This window comes from Calonectris borealis, chromosome 7 (genome assembly GCF_964195595.1).
Source record: "Calonectris borealis chromosome 7, bCalBor7.hap1.2, whole genome shotgun sequence".
Lineage (NCBI taxonomy): Eukaryota > Metazoa > Chordata > Aves > Procellariiformes > Procellariidae > Calonectris > Calonectris borealis.
In genome coordinates, this window is record NC_134318.1 from 36,620,137 (window position 1) to 36,639,511 (window position 19,375).

The 19,375-nt window shown below is 42.0% G+C and overlaps 1 protein-coding gene across 1 annotated transcript in view; it reads left to right on the plus strand.

Moving 5' to 3' along the window:
* The window catches only part of SLC18A2 (solute carrier family 18 member A2), a 31,305-nt gene extending 12,308 nt beyond the window's left edge, over nt 1-18,997 (plus strand). Inside the window, exons 6-16 of the mRNA XM_075155144.1 lie at nt 2,595-2,687; nt 3,116-3,205; nt 3,314-3,357; nt 3,433-3,493; nt 8,752-8,847; nt 11,885-11,963; nt 12,210-12,261; nt 12,716-12,779; nt 13,870-13,989; nt 14,570-14,703; nt 17,297-18,997. Coding sequence (XP_075011245.1) covers nt 2,595-2,687; nt 3,116-3,205; nt 3,314-3,357; nt 3,433-3,493; nt 8,752-8,847; nt 11,885-11,963; nt 12,210-12,261; nt 12,716-12,779; nt 13,870-13,989; nt 14,570-14,703; nt 17,297-17,407 — 944 coding nt within the window. The 3' untranslated portion in view covers nt 17,408-18,997. The remainder of the gene's footprint in view (nt 1-2,594; nt 2,688-3,115; nt 3,206-3,313; nt 3,358-3,432; nt 3,494-8,751; nt 8,848-11,884; nt 11,964-12,209; nt 12,262-12,715; nt 12,780-13,869; nt 13,990-14,569; nt 14,704-17,296) is intronic.
* The last annotated feature ends 378 nt before the right edge of the window (nt 18,998-19,375 follow it).

Genomic DNA, 19,375 nt, shown 5'->3' on the forward strand with positions numbered 1-19,375 from the left:
TGCACTCGCCCTGGGATTTCTGCATGTGCGTCTTCAACATTTTAAATTCATTTTTAGCCATTTTAAAGGTCATCAGGAACTTACACTGGTACTTATTGTAGGAGGGATAGCAGCTCTGTCTGTTACTGAAATTTCTGTAATAAAATGTTGTTTTCAAGGACTTACCATGCTGTCTGCCAGTTTGGACTCAGGTTACCCGTACCAGATTTCCAACACAAGGTTATAAGTTTTAAATGAGTAGGTGAAATGGAGTATGGGTTTTCAGCCCAAATTATTCAACCATTTCTGAGACTGAGACTGGAGAAAATATGATTTGTTAATGTTAGAACATTTCACAGTCTTTCCTTTGAAAAATCTCTTGTGATGGCAGCAAGAATATAAATTTGGCTTGTGAGGGGAGGTGAAGAGAGCTTTTTGTCAAGAACGTGTCTTTTGGCTTCCTCAGAAAAATTCCCCCCTTCCAAGATGGACTGGTCTGTAAGCAGGGTTCACATACACTCCATAGAAACTTAACAAGAATTTGGCAGCTGGATTCCTCCTAGGTTCCTTTTGCAGGGATTTTGCCCCAGCCCACATCTGGGCAGCGCTGCTTGGGGCAGCTGGGGAGATGCAACGCCCCAGACTGAGCTTTGGAAGTGGGAGCAAGAAGCACCTTATGGTTAGTATGGGTTTGAAGCTGTGCAACAAGCCCTAGTTAAGTGGAGAGATTTAAGCCTGGATGAGTAGTGGGAAGAGTGGGCATGTGGCTAAGGGAGCAGGCAGGGGCTGGGGTGAGGAGGCGGGGATGGGGAAGGCAAAGACAGACAGGAGGGGTAGCGAGAAGAAAATCCATCTTTTTTCTTTGTACAAGTTAAGGTTACAAGTCAAGTTTCCAAAGAGAAGTCATGCCAGAATCAAAATTGTTGTTCAGCTTTAACTCAGTCCCTGTGCAAATATGTACTTTGAGATACAGCTCTTAGATGAGTACGTGACTTTTTTTTTCACAGACAATCTGCAAAATAGAGCAGAAAAGGCCAAGAAACCATCTAGTCCACCCCTTTCCTGAAGGCAGGATCAGCTTTATCTCTGTCGTTCCTCATGCATACTTGACAGGCATGTTCTCAGAAGCCTCCAGAAATGCCCTCAGCATCTAGCTTTGTGCTTAAATACCTTTACTGTTAGGAAGTTTTTTCTGATGTCTCGTCTAAAGCCTCTTCACTGTCACGTAAACCCATTTCTGCTTCCCATACTTGAGAGAACATGAAGAACAGTTTCTTTTCTTTATCTTTGTGGCTCTTTTTCATATTGCAAGACTATTATCACATCTCACATCGGTTTTCTCCTCTCAGGTTTTAAACTGAAAGTCCTGCAGTTGTCCCTCACAGATATTTTTCTAAGCCTTGCTCATCCTCCTTGCTGTTCTCTGGATAGTCTCCAGTCACCCGCACCTTCCACCTGTGCTGCACCAAAACCAGACCCAGCACTCAGAAGCGGCTCTGACCCCTTACAAGGGCCAACAGCAGTGAGAGTCACTTCATGTATCTCACAGGCAAAGGAAGTTTTCCGTAGTATTGCTGCCAATCAGTCGTTTACCCCCCCTGCATTTGTGCATATAATTATTCCCACCCAAGTATAAAACTTTGTGTTATCTTCTTTGTATCGCCTCCTATTTTTTTCCAGAGGATTTCCCCAAACCTCAAAAATCCGTTGTGAATTCTGATACCATTCTCTAACTTGCTCTTCAACTGTTCATGCAAACAATTTGATGTCACCCCCAATTTTCAATAAGCACGTTAATCCACACAGGACCTCTGCTTTTTTGATGCGCATGATGGATGGTATTCACTTGATGATCAATTGTGCAATATTTTGTTTTCTTTTTCTGTGTAGCTGTGGACCTTATTTACTGAGTCTTGCTTAAACCTTGATTTGAAAACAGAATTTTTAATTTCTATGAGGACTCTTCTGCAGCATTTATATCTTCAGTGTCCAAGTGCTTCACAAAACCACAAATGAATTAGGCTTCATGTTTTGTTTTGTGAAATGAAGGTTCATCATCAAATGCAGAAGTGAGGCACGTGAAGATAAAGGTCAAAAGAATCCTTTAATTTTGGATGGTGAACTTGAAATACTCGTTTTCAAAGTAATCATCTCTGCATAGTACCTCGTGCCCAGAGCACAGCTAGCACTGACCACAGTTATAGCTGTGGGTGGTCACCACAACTTTGTGTCAAGCGCCCGGAGTATAAATAACAGATAGTGAATACTTGTCAAAAGCTTTGTTTCTGCTAGTTGAAAAGCATTATCTAAAAGCTCTGTGACAAAGACAGGGACAAAGAATCTAGCAAATCAGGGCGTCATTAAATTACCTGAGTAATACTGTACAATAGAACATGGTCTTGGAGCCCATTTACATTGCCAAAGCCCCTTTTACTTCAAAGTGAATTATATGGGGAGGGAATATACATATTTATATTTTTATATATGTATATACAGATATCTGCTGTCATGTCTGTATAATGTTTAGTAGGGCTGGCAAATGATGACCATAAACTAGTACACAGATGCCTAATTTTGTGTTGTGCTTTTTTTTTTTCTTTTTTTATGAATTTTAGGGATGGGTATGCTCGCCAGTGTATATACAGATGATGAAGAGAGAGGCAACGCAATGGGAATTGCACTCGGAGGCCTTGCTATGGGAGTATTAGGTCAGTGAGTCGGAGGCTCTGCTGGCAAGAGAAACCACCCCCCAGCCTTCCCAAACCATGTACTTGTGATCTATGAAAGCAGCAGGAGAGTCTCATCGAGTGTAATGTTATCGTGCCGTCTCCAGATTAGATTCATGGTGCATGTTAAGAATGGTTTTTCCCACAGCAGCACATTTCTTGTGCGGATACTTATGTCAGGCAATACTCTCTGAGGCTTTTGGGTTTTGTTTACATGGGAAGAGTATTTTGGGGAGTGAAGAATATGGTTATTGTCATGATCAGTGAGGAACATCAATCTGTGGGGTTTTTTAAATTGAGCTTTTTGGTCACTGAGTGCCAATAGCAGGATGCCCAAATGCTTGCAGAGGATGTTTGGTCAGAGTCAGAGATGTGGCTTCACAACTGTGTCCTTTCTTCCTCCCTGGCAGTGGGCCCACCTTTTGGGAGCGTCATGTATGAGTTTGTGGGGAAGAGTTCTCCTTTCCTGGTGCTGGCAGCACTGGCTCTCTTAGATGGAGGTCAGTAAATACGAAGAGTCAATATCACCATGTAGCACATCCCTTTCATATTACTACCATCTAACCCTCTTCTTGAAGAAATGTTACAGTATTGATTTCTTTTCGCAGCTGTTCAATTATTTGTTCTGCAGCCATCCAGAGCGCAAGCAGAAGTAAGTATTAAGGTAAAACACTCTAGGCAATGGATGACATTTTGCCTTTTCTAATCCCAAGCTTTTGTTTCATAGAGTCAGAAGGGGACACCGTTACTGACTCTTTTGAAGGACCCGTATATCATTATTGCAGCAGGTACCAGATACTTTTTTTTTTTCTTTAAACCAACTGCTGGTGTTGTACCTGGCATCCTGGAATGCCTCAGGCTGAGCCGGTTTAACAATATTGTCATTTGCTGTTTTTATTAACATAAAGCTCAAAGAAAAAAATAATCTGTTGGTAATACAGGATGCGTACACCAGCAGAAATATAACAGGCAGAAAGTTTGAAATGTAGGTGTCTTTCCAGCTGAGAGGACACTAGTGACTTGCGGTTGCTTGCTAGGGCAATGCATTGCTGCACCGCATGGAGATGTGGCCATGAAACTTTCTATGAGGCAAGTGAATAGGGCCAAGGCTTTCGGAGGGGGGGATTGCCAGCACGTCGCAGGCAGGCGTGGGAATAACACTGAACTCTGTTCCGTTTGAAGAGGGAGTGAGTTTGGTCTCTAGAGCGCGGATTATATTTCAGGAAAAGTCTGGGTGGAACGGTGAATGGTATTTGGTATCGTTTGACTCATGAGTCTTTCTGTCTCACGGGAAGTTTGCCTTTTTGCATTGCATTTTGTTGAATGAAGTCTGTAATTAAGCCTGGTCCTTTTTAATGGTCATAAAATATCTGAAGAGAGATCATAATTTTTACAATTTTTTCCTTAATCCTAACCTGCTTGTCCAAGAAAACGATTCTTCCAGGCATTTTTTGGGTTCGCTGTTTCTTGGTGGTCTTAGGGAATGACCATTACCCTAACTCTTTGACTAGACACTCGGTCAAGCTGTGACTGAAGTTATACAAACACTTTTGCTTGAGAAATTCTTGGCGCATTAAAGACCTTTTCATAGAATAAAAGTATTTGAGGGAAAAGAGTAGCAAAGACAGTACCTGTCACAAGAGATCAGATCTATCATTCATCTAATTCAGTACCTTGTCTCTTACAGTGCTTAAAGCAGATGCTGCAAGGTGAGGTTCCTCTAGCATATAAAGTAGATTTCTGGAGAATAATGTAGTCCCTGCCAAGGTCTAATCTGTGACAGAACTTAGTTTAAACACAAAATATGACCAGGGGGACTGATTTCAAGGATACTTTGCTTGACTAAGACTTAGCCGCTCATGCCAAACTAGTCTTAGCCAAGGAAGAGAAAAGGTGCCACAGACCATGGATCCCACTATTTTGACCATGTCCCATGTTTGCTAAGAGCAGGGATGAGCTTTATTCCCATTTTCTAACACATCTCCATGGCATTCAATTTCTGCAGCTATTCTCTTCTCTGAGGCTGTTTCAGCTGATGTTTCGGGGCTCTGTAGAGCAGGGCTGCACAAACAGGCTCAGCGCAGCAAAGTAGTGAAAAGATTCAGGGCTGGGAAGCCTGGAATCAGGACAGTGTGTGTCAGAGAGACCTTACGTTTACTGCCCTGGCTCTTTGTGCCTCTTGCTTCCCTGCACATGCCTGCAGGCACTGCCAGTGCCTCCTGCTTCCCCTTCCCATCTTCGATCCACAGCGGCTGGGCATGACCAGAGGAATTGGAAAGGAAGGATGTACAGAGGGATAGAAATATAAAAACCATCTCAGTTCTGATCCCTCCTGCTCTCGCCAACGGCTCTGGGTGACCTGTCCCCTTCCCACCAGGCATCAGTGCCCAGGATCTGAGAAAGTCCCTGTGGTGGGTTACCAGCGGGGTTAGGTCCAGCACCCAGGGTCTCTGCCTCCTGGGACAGAGACTGCCCCGTGCTTTGACAGTACAGATGATGCTGATGTGCTCTAACCTCAGCCTCTTCTCCCCCTGCTTTATTTCCCTTGCAGACCAAAATTGTTTTTTTCAGAGCTGAATGCCAAATACCATAAATTCATATACTATAAATTCAGCCTTTTATCTGGGCTACCCGTGCACATCAGTCCAAATGCAGATTTCTCGACGCACCAGGAATACACTGTTTAAATGTTAATTGCTTCAGTTTGGAAGTTGTTGCTTTTTACAGTGAAAAGGGTCTGCAAGCTTCATTTGCTCTCCCTTACCCCAAGATGTTCAATGTTTTCCTTGCTCTGTTTTCTAAGATGGGAACTTCTGATCCTGATATTAATGGGGAAGGATGGGTAAGCGGTTGGGACGGCAGAGTTAGCTCTGTGCTCTGACACCTTGAGGCAATCAGTCAAGGCATCATGCCACATTTCTCCATATCTAAGCCAGGATAATATGTCTTCTGCTTCACAAGGATGCTGTGAATGTAAATGTCCCACGCTGTGTACGATGTTCAGATGCAATGATTAGAGAGGAGAAGGTTAAAAGTCCCATTGGGTTTGCACTGCTCAGGGAGATTAAAGGTTTTGAATGGCTTTTAAGCCAGTTAACGACCTCATTAAAAAATTGACTGCATTTCTAGTGGGCTGACTTGTTAACCACAAGTAAAAACCAGCGCCATCTTAGGCACGCTGCAAATGGACTAACAGTGGAAGTGTTTCTTGCACTCTCAATTTAGGTACACTAATTTCATGGTGTAAATTCAGATTCAATCTCCTGAGTGTGCATCATACACTTGAATCATAATTGTTTGTATTGTCAAAGCACAAAGACTTTCTGACCGATTTGGCTTATCTCTAGCACAATATTAGCCTTTAACACAAGGTGTCTTGAACTCAAGCACGGTGTTCCTCTCTCTCTCTGAAGTGTGACTTTTTCCCTTGATAGCCCACGTTGCCTGTGAGTTGTTAACGTTGACTCTCAGAACAGACGGGAGGGCAGTGCTCGCATTTGCTCACTGCATATCGCAGTCCCTACGCGCAGTCGCCTTCGGTGCCAGCAATAGCTATTGCAGGACGCGCTGTGGCCATTCCCGTTGGACATCCACTCACCAGCCCAGGTGGGGAGGTCACAAAGATGTGGGCATCAGAGGGACAGGACCAGATGATATGGCAAGCTCACATGAAAACCTCTGCAGGAGAAAGGAAATGTGAGCAAACACAGACTCTGCCTCCTGTGTGGATTGTGCCAGAGGTGATGCTTCAAAGTCGGTACTCACTGACCCAGGCAAAAGAAATGTTAGTGACACTTTTTGTCACTGCTGGTAGGAGCTCAGTGAATGAAGTCAATGTCACTCTCACAGCCAGACCTCACTGACAGGGATTAAAGAAACGTCAGGTGCTACGGGCTGACAAAGTTGCACTGACAGACAAGGTAGTTTAAGTTATCAGATCCAAAAAACAGAGTTCAGACAGATATCATCATGAGCACACGGGTGCTTGAGAAGGTGTGCAACAGCTTTTCACTGGGTACTTGCTTTTTTACAGAGAAATACCAGTGATGTCTACTGTGCCAAAGGCCAAGTGGGTTCTCAGCTGCGGAGGTGGGATCCAGCTGGAAGGTTGCAATTTCACACCTTCTGGCCAATGCAGGATGTTTAATCCAATTTAAACAAGAAACAATGTAGATTTATGCCCTTGAGACATGTCCCTCTAAAGAGAGGTCAGGTCCATGCAAGACAGAGGAAAAAAAACCTTTATTTTCTTTTGGGGAAGCTTTGCTAAGGTAGCACAGTCTTTAGTGGACTTTGCCCTGAGTTTGCAGAGTACCAGCTCAGGCTCCCACTTTTCTCTTGGGGTACGTCCTAAAGATCTGAATTACCTTTGTCACCATGTACCTGAGTACTTTGGTAAGCTCTGGTGATGCTTCCTGACTTAATGAGAAGTAGATGCCACACACACGTGCACACACACCTGTTTCTCATTTCTTTGTAAAGTTCGTTAAGAATAGAATACGACCTTTGCTATTTAAGCCATCTCTGTTAGAATGGCCCTCCTTCCTCTGGCTGCACTTTGTGTGGCCTGAAAGGTTTTTCCAGCATCAAGGAAGCTGCTTGAGCGTGGCTGATTTTGGCTCGGAAGAGGGCAGCCCCGAGGTGGTCACTGGGGCTCCTTACAGACACTCTGCTGGTGGGAGCTTGCAGCAGAGCGGAAAGGTGAGCTTTAGATCTGATCTTTCGTCTTAGGGTAAAGAGTGCTGAACTGCTGCTCCTTGCCCCGGGAAGGGAGTGAGGCAGCTAGCCTGCAAGTTCATTTTAGGAATCGTTATTACAGTCTAATATATTCTGACAGGTTTGAGCAAAGAATGACATCAGTGCTCATTTTGTTTTGAACTGGATGATGAGGAACTTGTTCCAGGAGAAATAATGTTTCTCTGACCTCAGACAAATTAAGCTGCTTTTTAAAAATGTAAAATTTGGTTGGTAAACGACTGTAAGAGTCTAGAATATTTTTCTAAATTTCAGACGTTACAAATATTAGGAAGAAAAGTGGAAGGATTATAAATATATATATTATAAATATTAGGAAGAAAAAGAAAACAAGTTTGAGGTTGTCACTTCTAGCGGCTTCCAAACTCCCTTGAAAGTCATTTTGTAAGGGATTAGCAGAGGGGATGTGTCCCTTTGCCCTGCATGAGGCTTTGACTGCTTCAGGTTCTTTTGAGTAAGTGGGAAAAGCATCTTGAATCCAAAGAAATACCATGGGGTTTAATAATCCCTGCAGTAAAGCTGAAGTGCACTGCTGAGGATAGACGAGCTTGACCCAAACCCACTGCAGTCTGGATCTGGAGGCGGTGGGGTAGGGCAGAGTTGAGCCGGCGGGCAAGACTGAATCAGCACTTCCACCACTTGTTATCCTTTGCGTCTGGGTGACTAAAGGTCCAGAAATTCAAAAGAGATCTGGAAGCATTTGAAATTCATAGAGCTGGGCAAGCTCAGCCAGACCCATGCTTTGCTGCATGGACTTACTGGCTGCTAGCTATAGGATCTTGACACAAAATTCCCTTCTGCAGGGGATAGACATCTCTGTGCTTGTCTCTTGGTATTTTTAGGATCAAGACCTCCGCATCTCGTCATAGTCATTCTCAGATGGCGGAGGCAGAGGGTCACCGCCTGTGCCTCTTACACAGCAGGGCTCCGTTTTGCCCCAGGAGAATAGATAAAGACCAAAAGATTGTAGTTTTAGCTAATCATTTGTACAACAGTCAGACCTCATGAACTTTCTAAATGTCATCAAGCTCACTGCAAACTCTTACATTATGAAAATAGCTTAACCTTTATTGTAGAATTTCTACGAGAATAGAAATATATAGAAAGATAGTCTTCAGTGATTTTTACATTCTGTTCTATTTAACATTAATCAACATCTGATGCATGACAAATAGGACTGTAAAAAGCGCAATGTTTTATGTAAAAGCATCCATTCTTTGCATGGCTTTTTGTTCATAGTCAAAAGAAATAATTACTACTACTTTTTTTTTCCTCCCCTTCTTTCTCTAAGGATCAATCTGCTTTGCAAATATGGCTATTGCTATGCTTGAACCAGCTTTACCCATCTGGATGATGGAGACCATGTGTTCAAAAAAATGGCAGCTTGGTAAAGTACAGTATATTATTCGCATCTCTATATTTTGTCTAATGACTGTCTCAGTTCTGCTCCTGTTAATGATGGTCTCTTTATTTGCTTCAGGGTAGTAATTTTTTTTTTTTACTATCTTTAAATTGTCAGTGTTACACCTGCACAATTGCAAACATTGGTCTGTAAGAAAAATAGGCAGTGGATTGATGTTATTGCAATAGGCTCCAGTAAGGGGCAACACGGAGAAATAGATGCAGGCAGCCACGGCACTGTGCTTGTCCCGGCTCCTTTGGGAGCCCCAGCAGCACGTCTGGCAGTCAGTGTTAGCTGGGGCAGCTGCAAGAGCCAGCCCAGCGGGGCAACACAATTTTCTGGGGGTTTTTCCCAGTGGGAATCCTTCCTCATTCCCAGTTTTAATTGCCAGGAGCAGGCAGCCACAGAAATCTGCAGCAGGTGCACTACGTTTGGTGCAGAGCATGCCCATGCCAACACATACTCCTTCCAGGGCTGCTCCTGGCCATGTGTGGAAGAGGGATGGACTTTACTTAAAATGTAGCCACCAAGGACGTGAGGAGCATTTTCCCTTGAATCTGACAAGTTTGACACCCTTTCAGTGGTTACTTAGTCATCCCATACAAGAGAAAGCAATGGGAGAGCCCCAACTTGTACCACCTTATAACCTGTAACACAGTCTGGGAAACCAGTGTCCACAGGCAAACCGGGAATTTGTGCCAGGTATCAGATTAGACTAGAGAGTAAAACCGAGGCAGTCACTTTGTCTTTGAGATGAACAAGGGGGAGAAAGCAAAAAGAAAAACGGACTAACTTCCAGTGAGTGTCGAACTGTGTGCGGGAGGTCGATGTGAATCGTCCTGGGTGGGGGGTGCCTGGCCGTCGGGTACCACACCGCAGTGCTGATCCTCTGTACCGATCTGACTGATGTTCACCATTTTAATAGTCTGTAGGAAAGAGTTACCGTTACGAACATAACATATATCTGATAACGTTAACGAGTGTTCTGTCTTGTGTCATTTCATTAGGGTATTTTTTTAGTATCAATATATGGCATTTGAAAGAAAAAGAAAAATTCCTCATGAAAATGATGTTCAGCTAGCATCCGACTAATATCCCTACTCTATCTTAATGTAGGTGTCCCTATGCCATAGGGAAAGCACAAACCTTAGTTCTTAATGCAAACCCAGATCTAGGGTGGCCGTAGCTAGCAGTCCTTAATGTGCTGCTGTACCTTTGAACACGGTAATGACTGCTAGCCTGTAATATAGCAAAATCAATGCACAAACTTAGATATTTTAAACCTCAGGAAGAAAAAGAAAGATTGTTTATCTACCTCCCTCACTAGAGTTTTATATTACTGGTGCAACGGAAATGAGATTTACAGATCCCTTAGTTGAATAGAGGTTCCTAGAAGGAAAATATCCATTTTAAATTAAGACTAATTTTAGCCCTTAATGATATAAGTAATTGACTCCATTACGCTTTGTCTGATTTGACAGCATTAATTTAAGTTTTTAAGCCTCTTAAATTATATCTTGAACTGCAGGGTTTTAAGCAAATGATAATCTTATGCAATTTGGAGATCCAGCTGTTTGAAGCATGATCTGAAGAAGGTATAAAAAAACCTTGATTTGATCAATTAATGTTACTGTGCATAAAGCTTATTTAAAATATTACAGTTCTGCTTCAGTATACCACAGCTTACACACCAACCTGCAAGTCTTAGTTAACAAGCCTTTGCAGTATCTTTTTTTACAGTTGTCAAGCTCTGCTATATGTGACCATTTGGTATAAAAAGGTGGCTCCAAGCAGTACCGAAGTAGCTGCGGTTACACAGGTGAAAATATTTCCCCAGCATCACCATTGCAACCCACAACGATTTTAATCACAGGATATTGCTGGGCTAAAAATTACCTCTCGATTTTTCTTTTTTTTTTTTTTTTTCCCCTCTTATGAATATCAGAGAGATAGGAAGGAAGATGGGTAGGCAGGAAATGAGAAAATCTATGTTGCCTTGGTGAAAGATGAGGAGCATATACACTTAAATGGTTTGATTGTGCACCGTAATGTCACGGCTGCTTTCTAAATCTGAATTACCTGATTTAACAATGACCAAATGGAAGGCTTGTCGTGGCACGTGCTAATTTGTCAGACTTTCCCAGTTCTGTCAGGTTTTCCAGGGTTTTTTTTTCTTAAGAAGATGCAAAATATAACAGGAACAACAGAAAAATACTGTGTCTTATTTCTTCTAAGACCCATTCAACTCCATTCCACAAGGATCTAGCATTAAGCACAGCCACCCTGTTCCTCTGCCTCTTGGATATTTTTCAAGTCATTTGCAAGTCATTACAGATAATTAGGGTTTTTTTTAATTTAAACCAATAACTGATTTTTTTTTTTAATTAACTTTTACCGTAAATATATTGGCTAAATAATTTCAAACCCATTTTAAGGTTTCTTCACCTTTACATTATTGATATATGCTTGGCTTCAGTCACTGCGTGACCAAGGGCCATATCATGGCGTTACAAACTCGCCTGTAACGCGAGGCCTCACGGCATTCACAGGCGTGGGGGGGGACCGTGACGTGCAAAGCCACAGCAGCAATCCTGCTGTCCCCCCCTCCAGGGAGGGATTCACCCACCCCTGACCGTTCTGGGCTTGCTGCATGTGCTGAGCATACGCTCCATAAGCCACGCAACCAAGAAAGAGTTGCTTTCCTTGACCGATCCCAGAGCTTACTGTAGTTAGATTACAAACTTTTTGCTCTTTGTTGTGCCGTCCCCTCTCCCACACCACTTCTTGTAGCCGATGCCGAAAAACTCTCTTCAAAGGCGTCACATCGCTCCTGCATTTCATAGATGATGTCCTTAGATTTCATGAAAAGGCTGCAGCAAACCGGATATTTCATTTTTTGGGCTGTGCACAAAGACTCTATTAGATGCGTTCAAATCAAAATTGCAGTGTCTGGAATTTATTAGTTTCTTCTAACGCTTCACTAAAATCATTGCTGATAAAACATCTCATTCATATTTTCCAGGCGTTGCTTTTCTTCCAGCTAGTATCTCTTATCTCATTGGGACTAATCTTTTTGGGATACTTGCGCACAAAATGGGAAGGTATGCTTAATTTAAAAATACTAATAATCTTCTAAGCTGTCCATGTACCATTTCCAGTGTTTCCCAGGGCAGTTTATTGATGGTGGAAATTATTAAAGTTTGTTCTATAGTAGCAAAATTGCTTTTCTGAACATGTTAGTACTTTGGTTGTGTAACTCGGCACTTCAGACACGACTTTGAAACGTTCAAGATCAGCTCTAACATCTCAGAATCACCGATCTCTGAGTGATGTTTCTTCTTTGATAGGTGGCTTTGTGCTTTACTCGGGATGCTAATCGTGGGAATAAGTATTTTATGCGTAAGTAGAAGATGATGTATCTTTCAGACCATCTAAATGTTCGTGTGTTCATCTTCAAATATGTGCTTTCCCCATGAGATTTTGCTGAAGTTTCTGCTTTATGATATGTTATTAAACAACGTGTAGTTAATAGGTTCCAGATCAGAGTTTTGAGTGCTTTCAAATTTCAATGCTTCAATTATTTTGAAGGAAGACTGGCTCTGAAAGGGGGGAGGATGATCATTTTTTTTGAGCTGTCACTCAACAGTTTATTCTTGCTCGTAACAGTAAGTGTGTCAGTGGTTTAATGGCACAGTTGTCTGAAAGAGTAGCCCAGAACAAGGGTCAAACTCTAACTTGCACATCTGTACCAAGTGTGCCATAACTACTCTGAGAATTTATTTTAGAAAAAGAAAGCTAACCTCATTAGCGTGTGCAGTGTGACTTAATTAACTGCCTGAAATTTCATTTATAGGTACCGTTTGCTAAAAACATTTACGGTCTCATAGCACCAAATTTTGGAGTTGGATTTGCCATTGGTAAGAAAAATTCCAATGACTTCTTGCAGTCTGTTTGTTATGTAAAGATGACTTTATATGAAGTTACATGGAAAATTAGTTTTGTAGCCATTCTGATTCGACGGTAGTGAAGCCTGAGCTGTGGCCCAAACTGGGAGGTAGAGCAAGAAGGATTAAAGGACGGTGCTCAGGCAGTTTAAACCAGGCTGCTGTTAGACAAGCTGGACTCTGAAGTCTGTCCAGAATTGCTCCGTCGTCCTAAACAGATCTTTCAAACTGTCCATGAATTTACACCTTGTTTTCAGGAATGAAACAATGCACTGCCCAAAACCCGGTATTCCCTGTTGTTCGTAGAAAAAAAACCAAAAACCAGGCTTAAATTTTTGTTCATCGATAGGCATGCCCACGCGCGTGTACTCTTTTTCAAGTAACACGTGTGAACTTTGCTTATGCTGGACCACGCAGTCAGGCTGGAGTGGGGGCCGTGGCTTGGATTTTAGCGCTTGGCTGGCCAGCAAATGTTCTGGGGCATCTTCACGCACGAGGGATGTGTAGTTAGGAAAGAAGTTACAGGTGCAACTACAAATCCCCAGTATCTCAGCAATTTTGTCAGCTGTCTTGTGCTATTTCTTGCTAGCAATGAAAGTGCGGCTCGAAAGACCTGTTAAAAGCACCGTAATAATTTTGGTTGACTGGAGGCTAATGAAATCTTTTAGGCCTACAGTCAGCATAAATTCATACAAAACAATTTTCTCCTAAATGAAAGGTACTTGGCTGGAAATGTGAGGTGGGAGCCTTTGCACGGACAGTTACTGGGAAGCGGTTGGTATGCTCTAAGCTCGCATCTCTCTTGTCCTCTGGCAAGTGTCACATGTACACATCTATACATGTCCACATGTGACCTCAGACACAGTACAGACCTTAAAAAGCACAGATAATACAGTCTATTTTAACACAAATGTTTTGCTTATTTAAGAATAAGCATCCTTTTAGTTGCTTTTGCATCCTTTTTTAGCACATAGATGGCCAAGACATTAAAAGGAAAAAAAAAAACAAAAACCCAAAAAAAGGCAGTATTTTCCTGAAATATGTTTCCCTCCCTCACGACCAGGAATGGTGGACTCCTCCATGATGCCAATTATGGGCTACCTCGTAGACCTGCGTCATGTGTCAGTCTATGGCAGCGTGTACGCAATAGCTGACGTTGCTTTTTGCATGGGCTTCGCCATAGGTAAGTCCGGCCTTTTCCTGCCTATAACGCACCTGACAGTTAAGAGAAATATGCTACGATGGTAGGTGTGAATCCCAGGGGCGGGATTTATGAGCTGGGGTGGTTATTTTCTACAAGAAATCAGAAGCAGAGGGAAAGGACGCGGGGAATTGTGTTTGGCATCCGTTCCCCTCTCTGCCGCGATGCCGTGCTCAGCTTCGTTAGCTGTAAGAGGCTTGAAGGCGGCAGGCACTGAACACAAATAGGATATCCCTAGGAAAGAGGTCTTGCAACATTTAGAAGCACAGCTGTGGTGTTAGTTTTAATAGTTTGCGAGGGGAATAACCCTCCACTGAACCCCTGTCTCCAGGAGTGCGTGATACAGACGCCCTGGGAGCCCCTAGGAGCATCTCTAATTTCTTCAGTGGATGTGGATTATGGAGCCAGAAAGGGTTTATGTTATAATTGCAAACATGTCCTGACATTCCTCAAATCAATTTGTAAAGTGGGAGTTTTGTGTATAAAATTACCGTTGTTTCAAGTGACTGCTGCAGATTTTATGTCTGAGCGGTATTCAGAAAAAGGCTTTTATTTATACAAGGTCCCTCTGCTGGTGGTGCCATTGCGAAGGCCATCGGATTTCCATGGCTCATGACAATTATAGGGATTGTGGATATCCTCTTTGCTCCTCTGTGCTTTTTCCTTCGAAGCCCACCTGCCAAAGAGGAGAAAATGGTAAGCATACCATGGTTTCTTTCTTTTGTTTTGGATTTTTTTTTTTTTTTCAGTGAAACAACTGAGAACTTATTTCTGCATCTTTGCCTCTAACTTCCCCAAAATGGGACCAGCACAGTTTATTTCACCCTCATGCATCACTTTTGGAATGAACTCCCCCTTCTTTGTATGTCCAAGATGTATAAATAAAAGCTTTTTATTAATTAAGTGTTACAAAGTCACAAATTTGATTATCACAAAACAGGGTCCAGCAGACATTAATCTGCAACAGCATATGCTGTGCTGGAGTCAGTATAAAAGGCATTTTTGTTTTCCTTTAAGTACCAGAAATTTATTGACCAAGTACTTAACGTGTTTCATTCCTTTGTGTCCCCCAACCCATTTTCTTCATGGTCTTCTACAGTATATCTTGCACCATATCTTCTCCTCTTCCTTGTTCCTCCATACAGATCACCTGCCCTTACAAATTAATGGCTTCTCTTATTCTACCTGTACCACAGGTATTATCCTGGCTCTTTCTTTTTTAATCTAACTTAATTTTCTAGAGCAGTCAGTGCTCCCAGCCACTCTGTGGTGCATAAGAAGAATGGTGCTTGGCCAAATCAGCAATCTTGTCCTGTCCCCTGCGACCCGCAATGGGTATCTAGGGACAAGCCTCAGAGCAGGTGAACGCGTTCTGACACATCCCTAAAATTACGGGCTAAGAGACCCAAGTCAGAAGTGACTGCGATTAACAGTCTTTAACAGACTTTTTTCCCCATTTTTTCCCAATGTTCATGTTTGCTCTCTGAGTCCATGTAAAAGTCTACTTTCCACAAGACCTGGAGTGAGGAGTTCCCCTGCTTATTCCATGAGTTCTGCCCCAGGACACCCATGGATGTGCCTGCAGGAACGTTTCACTCATCCCTCCTATTGCTGTTTGCCTAGCCTGTCACCTCAAAAAAAAAAAAAAAAATCCTGCTTTGCTTTTGGTAGTCCTTTTCCTTCATTTCCCCTCCCACACCGTTCTCCTCTCTCCCTTCCTTTCCCGTTTCTGTACCTCAATTTGCCCTTTCATATATGTCCTTTACCTGCTCCCCTACTCTGCTGTTGCAAGACTTGCTGTTCCTATAGATTTATACTGGATCAGGTTCAAAAGCCCTCTTACTACAGGAGGACACCCATGGCTTTATTCACTAGTTTTCTCTGCTCAGCAAGAAGATGGGAAGCTCCTGAAGGAATGACATGGCAGTGCAATCCCTGTTGTGATCCCAGGGCTGGGAAAGTCCTGGAAAGCAAGTACCAATCTTTGCTGCACCATCTGTCACCATCTGCAGGTCTAGCCCACCCAGCACTTCATCCTTGCTCATACTGAACAAGGTTGACTTGGGCATAAAATGTAGTTGCTAGTTGTTTATTTGGCTGAAAAGAAAATGTAATTTTGGACGGCCATGGTCTTACTATGCAGTTCCACATCTCTGCAAGGTAAGGACAGAACCTGCTGCGTACGCTGGTCACGCTGGCATGAGCAGAACAGAAGGTGGAAAAATGAATCTTGCTGAAATAGTGGCGTATGTGAGGCCAGAGACCTTTCGTTTTCCACATATTTGGACTGCAGAATCCCAGAGATGCCAGTTAATCCCTTCTCATGACCTTTGTAGACTGCACTGATTTATTTTTCTTTTTAAGAGACTGACTAAGGCTGAGGAACAGAAAGGGGAAAAAAGAAAACCAGAGCTGAGTCGTTTGCTAGAGATATGAAGTTTGTCGCGTGCTTTGCTGGTCACTGACAGGGTTTCACGTTAACGTGGTAATCACTGAAGGGACAGGATCTCTCCCCACGGCCTAAACACCTTCTCTGGCCTCACAACTTTAAATGCAAAGTGTCTCCTATTCCCAAAGTGGCTTGTGTCAGCGAACTCATGTGCCATTTATTTTGGGTTTGAAAAGAGTCAAAAGGAGGGGCCCTATTTTGTACTCTTTGCATAATTAATTAAAAAACAAACTTAATCACACTCAACATGAAATAAGTTATACAACTGCTCCGAGTACAGACTCTGATTATCCTAGGAAAAATTCATCCTGAAGGATGTAATATTGTAGCTGGCCCCTAACGATGATAATCACTTTTAGCTTGCCCTGGGTGCAATGTCGCAGTATTTGGACGCCGCTCCCAGCAGAGCCCTGTGATGCTGCTCTGGAGCTCCACGGAAAGGGGTGAGAAAAGAAAAGCTGGTAAGGGAGACTCAGCTTGTGGCAGTAGGACTCCTCTTCCTCATTCATCCAGCTTTTAATAGATAGAGATTAAATATAGGAGAGGTAAGTAACTGGAGAGCAGGTAGATGTATTTCAATTTACTACAGGGGCTGAAATACTGGTTCCACGAAGATACTAGAAATTTGCTGGTGATGTCTTTAGGGCCAAGATCCCACCTCACACAGACCTATGGGCTTGATTTACTGTAAGTGAGAGCGGTTTGGGTTCTGCTTTGGCGGAGGACAGGTGAATCCCTGAATGGTGGCTGCAGCTGGATGGCTGAGTGGTGGAGTCAGCCACAGACCTCAGCTGGATGCTGAGCACAAACGCCAATACTCATGCTCTTGTTTTCTTTCAGGCAATACTCATGGATCACAACTGTCCTGTTAAAACAAAAATGTATACCCAGAACAACATCCAGTCCTACCCAATAGGCGATGAAGAAGAAGAATATGAAAGTGATGAATAACATGAAAAGCCATATAACGTATTTTGGTGTACAAAATGCAGTGTTTCACGTGAAACATCTCATCCAGAAATAGGTTTTAGTTGTACTGTACATTTAATAGTGAAATGGTCAAAAAACCAAAGGTATATTATTCATCACCCATGGTTATAAAGCAGACTGCTAACTGCCTTATAAGGGGGGGGAAGCTTTTACAGAGGATTTGTACAGTGTTAATCTTTATTTTGTGTATTTAATTTTATTGAATATTACACTATATTTTTGATTAAATGTGTAGTATAAATCTGTATAAACGTGAGTTTTAACTACTTGTTTTTTAAAGTCAAACATCAACACACAATATTTCATATTTTGTTTGGAGTCTTAAGTTATGGCAAGAGCTTAGGTCTTTCTTATCTAGTTGGAAGGGGAAAAAAAAAAGCAAAGCTCAAAGAAAGCCCATCCACTTTGCGTCCTATTACCTTGTACCCTTGTAAGTCCCTTGAGAGGAGCTGAAGGCTGGAATTCACACTGTAGACATGGCTATGACTCTTTTTGATCAACTTTAGATGGTACATTAGTAAAATAAAAGGCACAATTTCTTGGCCAATTTCAAAAATGAGCTCTACCTGAACCAGTCATGGAATGTTGGTGAAAACAGTATTTTAAAAGGATGAGTGTGTTGCTATTAGTCAGTAGTATTTAATGAAGTTGTAATTAGCCAACTAGTTGTGCAATATGAAGCCCCCAAACAACCACACAACACCGGGTAAAGAAGTAGGGATGAATGTATGTGCACTGCTCCTTTCCCTTAAAGGGAATAAGAACAGCATGAAGATACTTCTTATATTTCTATCTTTTATTTTTAACACATCTCAACTTTATGTTAGCTGCATCTTAAGTGACTGGTTAAGAAAAGCTGCAGTATCACAGTATTTAGTTTTCACATGTACTGAAAGTAAGCTGATGATAACTTAAGAGGTCAAACAAAAAACCTATTTTACATGCATTTGCGTACACATCTAGAAATTCAATATATATGAAGTTAAAATATCAACTTGGCTAACAATAATGAAAAAAAAAAAAAGACCAGTTTGTTGCCAATATCTCTTAACATTTGGGGGCACAGTCTAATACAGGAAAAGCACTGTATTAGGCAGTCCCTATCCGCACTGAGAAAAATCAGATTTTTAAAGAAAGCATTTTAAAACAATCCCAATGTCCTTATCAACCGTGGTGTATCTTTTCATTTGTAAAATTAAAATCTTTATGTGCCTTCTTTCATGTAATTGCAGATGTTTTATGTACTACAGCATAGAGACTATGTTTACATATAGTTTTGTAAAGTGTATATACTATAGTCAGAAAATATGAAAAATATAGTGGATCAAACTTCAAGTATTGCTTTATCAATAATTATGCATTCAGACCGCATTAAAATGAAGTTATCTAAAAGAAGTTCATGATCTATTGTAATAAGGTAAAAATAATAATAATAAAAAAAGAATCCCCCTCATGATTTGCCTTATGCGTTGTGGTTTATTGTATAGTAGGGGGGAAAAAAAGCCAGTAAATACTTCAGGTCATGGGAAAGCACTCCTCATTTCTAGTCCGTTTGTATTGAGGACAAATATTTTTACTCCAGGTCATAAATACATGCAGCTCATTTAAGTAAGCGCGATGCTTCTAAAACCAGTCTGCTATGTGGCTGCTGGTCTGAGATTTAACTTTTGGGAAACAGAGAAGGCCCAAATGCTGCCACAACAGGGTGTTTAAGTAAGGGTGAAGAGTCTGAGAAAACATCGTAAGAGGCTTGTGAAACACCAAGCAGTATTGTCCTATGGTTGATTTGAAAATCCACTTACAGATTTTATAGTGGTATATTTTCTGTTGCATTCTTTTGAATACGTAACAGATGGAAATCCTTCCTTCAAAGCAGGTGTTTGGAGACAGACATTAATACAGCATAAACCAAGATTCTGCAGTATGTTG